The 13686-nt window shown below is 35.4% G+C and overlaps 1 protein-coding gene across 6 annotated transcripts in view; it reads left to right on the top strand.

Annotated features, from left to right (window-relative positions):
• SETD2 (SET domain containing 2, histone lysine methyltransferase) overlaps positions 1–13686 on the top strand; it is a 93303-nt gene that overhangs the window by 39944 nt on the left and 39673 nt on the right. For all 6 annotated transcript variants that reach the window (XR_011651502.1, XR_008427462.2, XR_008427463.2 and 3 more), the window contains 6 exons: positions 952–1075; positions 2000–2077; positions 4202–4299; positions 6143–6269; positions 12544–12678; positions 13515–13634. Coding sequence is in view for 3 of the 6 variants with exons in the window: in XM_024566076.4 (XP_024421844.2) it covers positions 952–1075; positions 2000–2077; positions 4202–4299; positions 6143–6269; positions 12544–12678; positions 13515–13634 (682 nt within the window). In the remaining 3 variants the exon portion in view is untranslated. The remainder of the gene's footprint in view (positions 1–951; positions 1076–1999; positions 2078–4201; positions 4300–6142; positions 6270–12543; positions 12679–13514; positions 13635–13686) is intronic.

Raw genomic sequence — 13686 nt, 5'->3', positions numbered from 1 at the left:
ATAAGCTGACACTTCCTGGCAGGTCATTTCAGGGTAGAATTTAGGATCAAAGCATAGAGATGCATTGGTGGGAATGAGCTTTTATAGAATAAAGGGAAGGGGAAGAGAATGAGAATTTAATATCTTCAATAGAGGAAGAAAATAGGTAAATAACCAAGGAAAGAACAATCAAGGGTGGAAAGTAACTGAAAGAAACCAAGGAGAGAGATTCATAATGATTATTGATAAATGCTAGAGGAAACTCAGAATGCGGTCAGAGAAGTGGCATATTTGACCTTTAACATCATTGGAAACCTTTGAGAGTAAAGCCAGTAGAAGGCCTGCTGTATTTGTTTAAGTTGCCTCCTATTTTTCTAAAACATAAAAAGCCTCTAATTCTTCAGTGCCTCCTTTTTCCTTCAGAGTTGTTTCTCTGCTCTGAATCACTTTTCTCATGACAATGTAAACCAGACTTGCAGGGTTGTTTTGATATATAGTTAGAAAAAGTGTATGCATCTTGGTACGGTGTATAAATTATAAAATCTTCTTAGAATCAATATTCTTAGAACTTAGGAAGGAGAAAATTAACTTTGATTACATGCTAGATACTTTACATCTGTTTCCTTATGTCTTGTGTAATACCAATTTTATCCACTTTGGAATATTTTTTAAAAATATTTTATTTATTTATTTTTAGAGAGAGGAAAAGGGAGAAAGAGGGAGAGAAACATCAGTGTGTGGTTGCCTCTTGCATTGTCCCCTACTGAGGACCTGGCCCACAACCTAGGCCCTATACTGAGAATCAAACTGGCGACCCCCCAGTTCACAGGCTGGCGCTCAGTCCACTGAGCCACAACAGCCAGGGCTGGAGTATTTCTTTATACTCACTACTTTTGCTTGGATATATGTGTTCTCCATATAGGAAAGTGCTCCTACGCAGGAAGTGTTATTGTTTCCTTTTTGTTTTGTCAGAAACACCTTTGTCCTGGAATATTGTGGAGAAGTACTTGATCATAAAGAGTTTAAAGCCCGAGTAAAGGAGTATGCACGCAATAAAAACATCCACTACTATTTCATGGCCCTGAAGAATGATGAGGTGAGCAGCATGAATGTGTTTGCTTTGAAACAGATCTGGAAGCTGTTGAATTGAAAGATTCATTGATCTGGACTGATCTCTAGAATAAATGACAATAAATGAGGGCAGAACAGTGTATATAATTTGTTTCTGTTTCGAAAAAAGATGGGCTGGGGAGGTGCTTTACATATATATAAATATAGACATACATGCTTCATGTTATAAATCTTAAAAATTATTGATGACCCTCCCCAAGAGCTTTTGTTTATGTGGGTTATATTTGTCAATATATTGCATATTAAAAATTAAAGCTGAGAAATTGAAAAATAATTATTAAACCATTTCAAAGTGGTAAGCCCATTATATGTGGACACAAATAGTTATGAAAATTATTTTAAAAAATTTTTTAGTGAGGAGTGTCATTGTTTTACATTTTTATAAATCTCTTTGATATCTGGCTTAATAGAACTTAGCTAGATTCTCATATTTGTCTCTACATTAGCCTGGAAATACAAATCCTAGGGATGGACCCCAGGATCTGCTGAATTATAACTCTGGAGGTAGGCCCAGCGTTAGTTGTAAAAAGCGGTCCAGGGGATTCAGATACACAGGTTTGAGAGCTACCGCACTGTGATATAGCATGCACTTTAAAATGAAGTTATGCACACATAAAGTGAGATTGGAATATAGTAGGGTGTAAGAAATAGCTAGAAGGTGATAGACATGGAGATAATTTTGCCTGTAGGTAAAATGTTTATAGTTAGCAGATTTTCTGGAGGAAGCAGTCATCACTTTGATGTGTAATGTAGTATGAGAGCATTCTCCTAGAGGAAAGCAGGTTAGGGTTGGGATTGGGATTTTAAATTTGCCGAATGCCTTTCCTTTGCAAAGTGCAAGTATATTTTAAGATATCATTTTTAACTCTTAAATTATCCTTTTCCCTAGATAATAGATGCCACTCAGAAGGGAAATTGCTCTCGTTTCATGAATCACAGCTGTGAACCGAACTGTGAGACTCAAAAAGTAAGTTGAGGTAGATTTAGAGTTTGGGGTATTTGTTTAAGATTGATGTTCTGACCATTTTAGATTCTATATCTGGTACCCATGGCTTTTTAAATTATTTTTTAAAACTTACTATTATTATTATTATTATTATTATTTTCTTAATCCTCACCCATGGATATGTTTATTGATTTTAGAGAGAGAGAGAAACATAGATGTGAGAGAGAAACATCAGTCGGTTGCCTCCTGTTCGCGTCCCAACTAGGGATCAAACCCACAACCTAGGTATGTGCCCTGACCGGGAAATTGAACCTGCAACTTTTGTTAGTGTACGGGTTGATGCTCCAACCAACTGAGCCACCCGGCCAGGGCCCTGTGGCTTTTATTTTTAAGTCCTTTTTTTCTTCTCTACTTTATTGTTAAAAATTTTATTTTCAAGTAAGTTTAGATTATGAAATAATAAATAGGGCTGAAATAGTACAGATTCTCATACTATCCTTCACTTAGATTCCCCAAGTGTACATATCATACATAGCCATAATGTAATTACTCAATCCAGGATATACTATTAACTGTCATCTCATTTTTAAAAATAATTTTTAAAGAAGATTTATTTTCAGAGAGAGAGGGAGGGAGGGGGAAAGAGGGAGAAACATTGATGTGCAGGAGAAACATCAGTTGATTGCTTCTCGCATGCCCCCAGCTGGGGACTTGGCCCACAACCCAAGCATGTCCCCTAACAAGGAATGGAACTGGCGACCTTTCCATTCACAGGCCAACGCTCACTCCATTGAGCCACACTAGTCAGGGTGCCATTTCATTATTTTGGTCTAGGATCCAGGCCAGGAAACTTCTGTTGCATTTAACTGTTGCCTCTCTTTGCCCATAAATTTTAGATATTATTTCAGAGGTGCCAAATACAAAACTAAATTTTGATTTTGAAGTCCAGTGTGTGTGTGGCACGCACATTTTTATCAGCTCCTATCCAGGTTCCAAATTTGACTATTTTAATAACGTAATAAGGGGCCAAATGGCCACAGATAAGAGGGATTATATGTGATGTGCATGTGGGTACACAGCTCCTCCTCAACAAGGCCCGGCTTTGGGTCTTGCTTTTCTTTACGTGATGTGCCTGGCACATTGTTGACCCTTGATAAAGTCCATTCATCAATGGATTTGTCATTTTGAGTACCTCTCATTTGTGTTTTGAGCTTATATTTTAGAAAAATATATACATTAGAACTTTGGTTCTTTTTCAGGTTAAGAAAACTGGACCTACTCCCTACAAAAGTACATATCAGTGATCCCTTCTCATATCAAAATAGTGCTTTTGAATCCTGGCTATTTTTTACCTTGATTTACATGCTAATAGATCTTCGATCTGATTCTTTCTCAGAGCTGAGTCATGTAATGAATTGGACAAACCAGTCTGAAATTACTTAACCTAAGTTCTGGTTCTAGTTTTGCCTGTAGCTGGTGGCCACATGTCTAGCTGTGAGACTCCACCTGTGCTGTGTCCCTTCATCTTTTTAAGTCTGGGTTTTTTCATCAGTAACATGTTCAAATGGTCTGGTAGGAGCTCTACAGTCGACTTACACCTCAGATGTTCTGGATCTCCAAGGTCTAACTCCTGTGTATTTACTCCCACTTCAGTTGTCGAGCTTCTTATACATGTGTTCTGATGTTCCCTTTCCATTCACCTACACTGAGCCGTATGACCACTGCATCATGAAATTCAACTTCCGGCATTATTTTCCCTGCTTCCATACCCCATCTTATCTAAGAACAGAGTTATTTAGACATGGTATAAGGTAATATAAATTTGCCTGTGATATTCAGTGATACCAAGTATTTCCTATTTTTAGTATAAGTTAATCTTTACTCTGTGGAAATGTGTATTAAATTAGTTAAAGTAGCAGTTACTTTTGTTAGAGACAAATTATAGATGATATTTAATCTGGTAGTTTATGAAATAAAAGTACCACTTAAATACATTTATTTAAAGGAAAAAGTTCCCTGGTTACCTATGTGGAAAAGCTTTACTTTCTAAAGAGTCACATGCATAATTAAGGTTGATAATGATGATATTTAAAAAACACATGGATTAATCAGTTACTAATTTCTTTTCTTTTAAAAACATCTCAGTGGACTGTGAATGGACAGCTAAGGGTTGGGTTTTTTACCACCAAACTGGTTCCTTCAGGCTCAGAGTTAACATTTGACTATCAGTTCCAAAGATATGGGTGAGTATTGTTTCTGTTCTGTTCTGCTGCTTCTGATGGAGAAATAGACTGTTCAGATACAGAGACATAAAACTTTGATGTGAATTACTAAGACGTATATACTACTAGCTCTTATCTGTAGTGTGCTGTTTCAGTTTATGTGTTTTTTCTACTGTATGGCACTTTTGACCATTAAAGGATATTGTATGTGAACTACATAATTTTCCTCAGAACTTCATACTGTCGTATTTATATGATTTTGTTTCCAATATTTTAAACATTTTTCAATTATAGAAATGTCAACTGTGTGTGTTAAGAGAATAGCACAATAAATCTCTATTCATCTGTCAGTTATCAACTCACTATTAATCTTTTCTCATCTATATCATATTGTACTTTGAAAAATAATTTGTTTCCTAGTTTTGTTTACCAAAATCAATAAGTAATGCTGTAGCAATGAATATACGTAGCATCTATTAAAATATACTGTGGTTTTATAAAATCCCACTAAAGAGGAACAGGGTTCCTTGGGGTGATACCTGGTTTCAAGTTTGAGAGAGGAATTGCAGAGGGTGATCCTGGGTTATCTTGTCATACCAGAGAACCAGTTATAAAATATTAAGAGGGTCGTGTGAAAAGGACTCAGGAGCTAGCTTGAATGGGCTCTCACTTAGCAAAAGTGGGAGAGTTCCTATTAACACTTGAGTGTCAGTAAGGATAATAACTGAAGCAGTTTGAAACACATTACATAAAGTCCTTGAGTTTTAATGGCATTTTAAAAATAAAATTGCATTCATCATAATTCATGAGAACCAATTCATGATTTAAAAAACTTACTTATAAATTCAAAAAGGAAAAAAAATGAAGCATGTATCCTGCTTTCTCCAAGTGAATTTTACTTAAGATTTAACCAGAAGTTAATGAGAGGAAGCTCTTCTGTATACAGGTTATTTCAGCTAATAAATGAAGTACAACGGTATCACATTCAGCATTACCTCATGAACTAGTGAGTCTGGGCAGATGTTGAGTATCAGGGATGAGTGCAGACCAGGCTCTGTGTAGGCTTCTATAATTTTTCTCTTGTGTTTGTACTGTCCTCTTTGAAGGAAGGAAGACTGGAAGTCAAGTGCTATTTGTGATTTCCTGCTCTATTTTTTGAATAATTTATTTTTGTGCCTCTGATTGCTGCTGTCATACTAAATCTCTCAGTTTGCTTTGGAATAGTTTTCCTCAGGTAGCACTCTCAGGTCACACAGTAAACCGGTGGCAGATGTGGTTTGTCCCCAGGCCTATACACTTAGGCCTATGTGCTTTCTGCCATTTTCCCTTGACTCTGTAGTTATATTTATTTATACTGTATTTATTATTAGTGTTTCATCCATATGTGATGATAACTTTTTTCATAATCATATATTTCCTTTTAAGTATCCTGTACTAATAATGCATTTTATATCTGTGTATATCTGTTTATAATAACACATTTGATTGTTCTGTGTACCAGTTAAATATTTACATGTAAGCAATAGATGTTGAACTACTTAAGCAATTTTGTACTTAGTCCAAATATGTATATGAGCTCTTATTTTCATATATTAGTAGGTACTTCTATAAAATAAAGAAATTACTCATTAACTTCTTGGCTAGTTTTGTCTGGCTGATAAAGAAAGGTTGGAAAAAGAATGAATATTTTTAAGAGCAATTTTCAGGTATTTGCATTAGATAGTGTAAGGTTTTTTGAAGTCTCAAAATAGTTTTTTTTTTTTGTTTAGGTTGGATTGACTTCTCTCTTGTAATTATTACATTGTCAACATTTTTATATGGTTTGCTTTCACATACTGACGTCTTTCCTATGCTCCTTGAACAGAAAAGAAGCTCAGAAATGTTTCTGTGGGTCAGCTAATTGCCGAGGTTACCTGGGAGGAGAGAATAGAGTCAGCATCAGAGCAGCAGGTGGGAAAATGAAGAAGGAACGATCTCGTAAGAAGGATTCAGTAAGTGTTCCATTTTTCTTTAAAATTTCACCATGTGCATTTTAAGAAGGGGAGGGAGCTTTTCTGACTGATGTTTGAAAGGTCAAAACTACAACCAGAGAAATTCAGGATCAAGTGAGGTAATCGTTGAAAAGAAGGGTGGATGGTTGCTATTTTTATTTCAGGTTCATAGAGATTAGAATTGGATACGTTTGAGAACTAATGAAATCATCTTTTTTTTTTTTTAAGATTTTATTTATTTTTAGACAGAAGGGAAGAGAGAGAGGAAGAGAAACATCAGTGTGTTGTTGCCTTTCATGCACCCCCCACCAGGGATCTGGCCTGAAACCCAGGCATGTGCCCTGACTGGGAATTGAACTGGCAACCCTTCAGTTCCCAGTCTGGTGCTTAATCCACTAAGCCACACCAGCCAGGGCTGAAGTCATCTTGAAAACACATGGGCTAATAGTTTTTCAGAGCCTATAAAACTCCTAATTCTAAGTACAATAAAATGTTTTCTGTTAGCTCACCTAAGGTTGATCTGTATTCTTTACCTTTTAATATTGGTCTGTCTTTTGTTTGGAACTCTAAAGTTTGCAAGTGTTCTTAGAATCTCTGAAAAGCCTATTTAGAGTGTAAAGTGAATTTTGAGAGGTAACAGGCAACCCCAGAGTGAGAAAGGAATAGTCTTAGATGATCTTTTCATTTAATACATGAGAACAGTAGTTGAAGCCTCTTTCTACTCCAGCTTACCTGAGTCACTACTGGAGGTGGGACACATCTTGTTACTAAAAGGACTCTTAACTGGGACAAGGACTTTGTGTATGTGTGTTTTGTATATTTCTCCTCCCTTTTTATGAAAATTCCTTTTTCAGAGCACTGTTTCTTAGCCTTATATAACTACCTGGCAAGGTCCATAATGAAAATGCACATTTCTGAGACCATCCCCAGACCTGTAAATCTTAGTGGAGGGCTAGGAGAAGGAGCTGTCCCACTGAGATCTTTTGTAGTTAGCTCATTCCTGGACTTTTTTAGGAAAAAATAATTTAAGAATTATAAATAACATTGATCTTACTGTTTAAATGAGATAGAAGACATCATGGTGGGAGCAGATAATGGTTGAAAGATGATGTCATTAAACCCAAATTAATTAGAGAATTAATTATGTAGAACCTGAATTCTATAACAAGACACAAATATCAAAAAGTATCGAAATGGGCCATTTAAAAAATGTGAAAAAGGAGAGTTTATAACAAACACCCATGTTTCTACCACCCAATATGAAAAAAGCTCTTTCGAGTATTGTGTGCGCTTCTGCTCTCTTTGTAGAGACCTTGTATAGTATAACTGTGTGTCAAGCACTCTTCTAAGCACTTGACATCTTTACTCATTTAATTCTCACAATGAGCCCTTCCTTAAATTAGGTACAAGGACTTTCCCTCTTTTACGTTCGAGAATACAAAGGCTCAGAGAGGTTGCAAGGTCACCCAATACATGAGGGATGGAAGCGAGCCCATCTAGTTCTTGTCTTTGCTCCTTACACTGTTGCACCGCAGTCATACTGTAGAGAGCAATCCCCTCCCCTCCCAACTCAGACAGATTTGGTTATAACAGCCAATTTTTCTGCACTTTAGAATATATTGAGTTGTTTTATGTGGAGTTTTAGAAATGGTTTAATATGTATGTAAATATCTGCAATTTGTTTTTAACTCTTATTTTAAAATTTGATCTATATTTATATACATGTATAAGTGAATAAACATTTTTAACTGCTGTAAAGGTTTTCATCATACAACAATTTACTTACATATATTCCTACTAACGGACACTTGTGTTTCCAGCTCTTTGATCTTAACGTCAAAAGTTAATACCTTTGTACATGTCTCTTCTGTGCATGTTTCTTCAAGGGTGTGTCCGTGGAAGTGGTCACTGGATCATAGCCTATTAACCTTTTTGATTTGACTATTTTAGGAAAGTTTTCTTTAAACTCCATTAGGCTGCATTTATTTTTAACTCCTATTTCATGCAATTGGTAGTTTACCAGAACAACTACAAAATAGTCATTAAACATATTGATCTAAGCTAAAATCTTCCCTTTGGCTATTTCCTGTTTTCAAAACTTACATAATAAACACACTTTTAAAAACTACATTACCAATAGGAAGTATCTTTATAATATGGTGGTTTCCTGGGCGATGTTTATACCTCCATCATACCAATATCTGATGGCTTTCTACTTTCCTGATGAGATTAAAGAACAACCCCAAGGAACCAAAGTGTAGGTGTTCTTGTATTTTGTTTGCTTTTTTTTTTTTTTAATTTTGGTAATAGTGTGTCAATATCAGTGTAGGCTTTGGTATTATAGACTGAATTAGGTGTAACATGAATCCAGTCATTTGATGGGCTGAAGTCCATGGGTTCTAGATGTGAAGTTATTTTGGAATAAGCATATTTCGGATGAAACTTTGCCTATGTAGAGGAATGACCTGGTATAAATCTAGGTTCCTAGAAGGGTCATTTGTCCTTGACTCTAATGAAGAGTATAGCTCTAGTTTAGTTGTACTTGGATAGTGTCCTTCTGCATGTCTGGGTTCCTCTTTTTTTAAAATTTTTTTTTAAAGCTTTTATTTATCTTTGGAGAGAGGGGAATGGAAAGAGAAAGGGAGAGAAACATTGATGAGTGAGAGATAAATTGAGCAGTTATCTCTTGCACACCTGCTGCTGGAGACCTGGCCTGCAACCCAGGCATGTGCCCTAGACCCTTTGGTTCGCAGGCCGGCACTCAATCCACTGACCCATACCCAGCCAGGGCTGCATGTCTGGGTTCTGAGTTCTGATTAGGTATAGTTGAGTAGAATCACAGAAGTAGCACCTCTTGAATTCTCAAGAGTGAGTCTTAGGACTTCTTTTGGTTTGGTTGTGGAGATGACAATATATCAGCAGTTTAAAATACAGTTTTGCATATTTTAACTATCAATAAGAATATGTTAATGACACTAGTCTTTATCATCCCCCATATTAACCCTTGGTTGGCAAATATTTTTTATTCCTTGCTTTTTTTTATTTTTAAAAAAGATTTATTGTTTATTTATTTTTAGAAAGAGGGGAAGGGAAGGACAAAGAGAGGGAGGGAAACATCAGTGTGTGGTTGCCTCTCACATGCCCCATACTGGGGCCTTGGCCCTCAACCCAGGCATATGCCCCTCCTGGGAATTGAACTGGCTTCCCCTTGGTTTGCAGGCCAGTGCTCAATCCACTGAACCACACCAGCCAGGGCTGTATGCTATGTTTTATCTGAAGGTCTTAAAAATGGGGCTTATACCCATTAAAGATAGTTCATAGTTAAAAAAAATTTAAGTATTAAAAAGATGATTTTTATTTCCTTTTTTTAATAACATCTTTTCATATACTTATTTGCCATCTGTATATTTTCTTTGGTGAGATGTCTATTAAGATCCTTGGCCCATTTTTAAATCAAGTTGTTTGTTTCTTATTATTGAGTTTTGAGAGTAAATAATTTTCTGGACTGATTACTTAATAAATTTTTAAGTGCTATAGAATTGTGCATAAATGTACATATAAACTTCCAGTTGTCAATAATTTATAAAATACATCCTAATTCTTCTTATACTTGTATGTTAACTCTTAGTTATTTAACTCAAACCCTTTTTGGAAGGTGGTGACCCATAAATGAAAATAATATGTGGAATCTAATGAACAAACTGAACTAACAAGGAACATGGGGAGCAGGATGGACAGCAGGATGACAGCTCTGGCGGGGAGAGGATGGGGGGGGTGCAGGGATGGAGCAAAAAGGACACATGGGCATGAACAACAGTGTGGTGATTGCTCTGAGGAGGGAGGGTAGCAGGGTACTGTGGTAATGGGGAAAAACACAATAAAGAAAATAATAAAGTTCAAAGACTAAAAAAAAAAAGAATAATACTTTTAGTAAATGTAAATTAATGAAAGCAGTTAAACTCAGTCGTCCCTTGCCCCCCACCATGTATCCTAAAAGTTATTAATTCCACAATTGATTGTCACCTTTATCCAAAATTATGGAAGCTGTATCATATCACCATTGAGATTGCCATGCTTACTTTTACATATGTCAATACAGCCATTAAGCTTCTCATTGTAGTGGGAATGCTCAAAAGTTGTTTGCCTCTGTATTTGGTTTGCAAAATTTTACTTACACTTCAGTTTCTGCATTTTTACTGTTTATTTCCTTATCTTTAGGAAAAAGATAAGATTACTACTTTATAATATTCCAGGAGTGCCTTAATTATAGTAATATCTATTCCATATATGTTTATTGAATGAATGAATGAATGAAAGTAACAACTCAGTTTTGTCTCCTAAGTTTTCAGAGTTACAGAATCCATTACATGCCTAATTACAAATGATGATAACTTGGCTCTGAACCCTTAACCCAGTGAAATATTTGCATCTCAAAACTGTCTAAAGAAGGATTCTGGCTATTGCTTTTGGTGGGAAAAGTAAATTTAAAGTCCTTGGTCTTTCCTGTATTAGTCATCTAGAATTTGGGATACAGGAAGTTTTACATTTAGGATATGCAAGGAAAAAAACATCTTTGAGGAAATTGTCTGTCTTGGATTAAAATTTAACTATAAACTGGCTTTTCTGTTCATGTCTTTAATCTGTTCAAAATTTAAGAAGCTATATTGGAAATGAAAAAGAATGAGCCTTAAATGTGCATTTTAGAAGGAAAAAAAATGAGTTTACATATCTTCAAGTTCTGGTAGGCAGCATTTTATATTTTCTGATTTATATTCGTTCTTTACCATAATGTGAGTTTTGAGATGTTATATGAAATGTTTAGTGCCTTGTCTTCAGTTATATTAATTGGGATGATAGCCAGTTAAGTAACAAAATTTTCTTAAGACTCTTTTGTTTTGTATTTGCTTTTCTCCAATTTTTTATCAGCCTTTCTAGACTTATTTCATGCCAAGCTGATTTAATGCTGTCTTTATATCTCTTCTCCTTCAGTCTCTGTCTTATGTAGACTTCATTGTTACTGCCACACTATTCTCAAAATCCATTTTGATTTGATCATATTACTTCCCTGTTTGGATTCAATAATAGAGCTCTCTTGCTTAGTTGTGTCAAAATCCAGATTCTGTTATATTACAACTGAGATCTTCTAATCTAACACCAGCCTTCCTTTTGGTGACAAAATTTCGGTTTCTTACCATACCGTAATCCAGTCCAGCCAGCCTGAGCTGTGCACTATCATAAATTCTCATTTTCCTTTGCTTAAGCTTTTCCCTCTACCTTCTTCACCCTTTCCTTCCTCTTTATCATACTATTTCTATTTCTATCTCTATAAATTCGTTTCTGGTGACTGTCATTCTAGCCACTCCCTTCCTTCCTGGGCCTCTTTGGTTTTTAACATTAACATTTACAGTAATGCTTCATTGTTCGTTTTTATATGAATTAATTTTATCTTTGCAATTGTAAGTTCTGTGACATCTTTATTACTGTTACAGCACAGCTGAAAAACAGCCTTTGATAGGTTGGTTTTTTCCCCCCATTATTGAAATATAATATCTGAAACATCCAAAGAATATATGTAAGGTAGAAAGCATAATTATAATGTAAACCATTGTGAGCACCTCTATTTCCTTCTCTCTGCTTAGCCCCTAGAGGATACCACTGTCTTTGAATTTTGTGTCTTAACTTTCTTACCTTTTTAAAACAGATTTTTCAGATACGTAGCTATAAAAAAATTGGTTTTGAGGTACATAAAAACAGATTCATACAATATGTAATCTTCTGGAATTTGCTTTTTTCACATAACATTGTAAGATTGATGAATGTTGTTGCATTTGGCTGCACTTGATTCCTTTCACTGTGGTATAATATTTCATTGTGTGAACATGCCAGTTTATCCCTCCTGGCCACAGACATGTTAGTGGTTGTCAGTTTTTTCCTATTATGAATGGTTGTTCAATGAGCATTCTTATGATTCTCTGAAGGGCTTATTCTTAGGATTGCAGTTGCTAGGTATTAGGGATACAAATATTTTATTTTTCAAGCTAATGCTCGATTTTTTTTTTCTTACAAGGGCAGATATTTTTGTTTTGGTTTATTGCAATGTCTTCAGCACCTTAGAGTTATACTTGGCATATAACAAGTGCTTTCTCATTATGGTCTTAACTGCATTTTCCTTATTACTGGTGAGGTTGAGCAAATTTTGGGGTTGATTCTTAGAATATTGTAAGGCTTTTGTTATTGTTGTTTTATAACCAGATATTTTTCTTTGCTGTGGTAGGTGGATGGAGAGCTAGAAGCTCTGATGGAGAATGGTGAGGGTCTCTCCGATAAAAATCAGGTGCTCAGCTTATCCCGGCTAATGGTTAGAATTGAAACTTTGGAACAGAAGCTTACCTGTCTCAAGCTCATACAGGTGAACACTCTGATATTATTTTATTTTTTATTTCTGAATTTGAGGTGGGACATTTAAACTACAATTCAGAATGAATGAGTGGAGAAGGAATAATTTTGATGAGAAGAATTACTCTTATTTTAAAAATAGATATGTAAATTCTCCATGACTGCGAAAGCTCGTACTCTTAAAAATGGCTTAAGAGTTCACTATCATTTAGTTTACTGGTAGATCTTACTTGCTTTCTCTCTGTAGTCAGAGATCATGGTGGGATTTTTTTTGTGCAACAGTTCATGATACTTCCCAATTTTTTCCCCTTGATTATTAGCAGAAGAAAGCCGTTTTTACCACAGGATCTCAAAGCAAGAAATTGTAACAGTAATCTCATTTACTCCAGTTTATTAGATATGCGGCAAGAAGGTGGATAATAAAAAATGGATGATTTTTTAAAAATCTAAGAGAAAAAAAGCCTTTTGAATAAGCATCTGAAAGAAAAGAAAGTTATTTAAAGACTAATTTTTAGTTTCAGCTTTTTCAGTAAAAATGGTGAATGTAATTTTTTCTTAGTCCTTTAGGATTGAATTTCATTGTAAATGACATTAATATTTATATAATTTTCTACTTTAATGAAGTAGAAAAGATACTTGTGGGTATCAAAAAAGATTATAATACCTTACTTTAAAGCATTTATTAGTTATAATTATAGTTAAAATAGTTTCTAGGGTTTTTTTTAATATACACTAACTCTTTAGTTCTCTCCATGGTTCGTTCCTCTTTAATGCTTTATCTGGCATTCTTCTCTCCACCCCCGACCCCCACAAAATACCCTGTGTCCTACTTCCCTTCCACCATGAAAGAATACACACTCACAATCTTGCCTGAAATCCTTTCTGGAACGCCATGGGCTGTCTTTGCTGTGGATCTGGATGGCAGAGCTAGGTGAAGGCCGGGAAAGTAACCAGAAGCTTCAGGAAGAGGTAAGTTCACATTCATCTTGCTTGTTTCTTCCTTTCTTTTTTGTAACCCTCC

Source organism: Desmodus rotundus, chromosome 8 (assembly GCF_022682495.2).
Source record: "Desmodus rotundus isolate HL8 chromosome 8, HLdesRot8A.1, whole genome shotgun sequence".
NCBI classification, from domain to species: Eukaryota; Metazoa; Chordata; class Mammalia; order Chiroptera; family Phyllostomidae; genus Desmodus; species Desmodus rotundus.
Note: the sequence above shows the minus strand (reverse complement) of the source record. Positions and strands in the feature narration are given on the sequence as shown.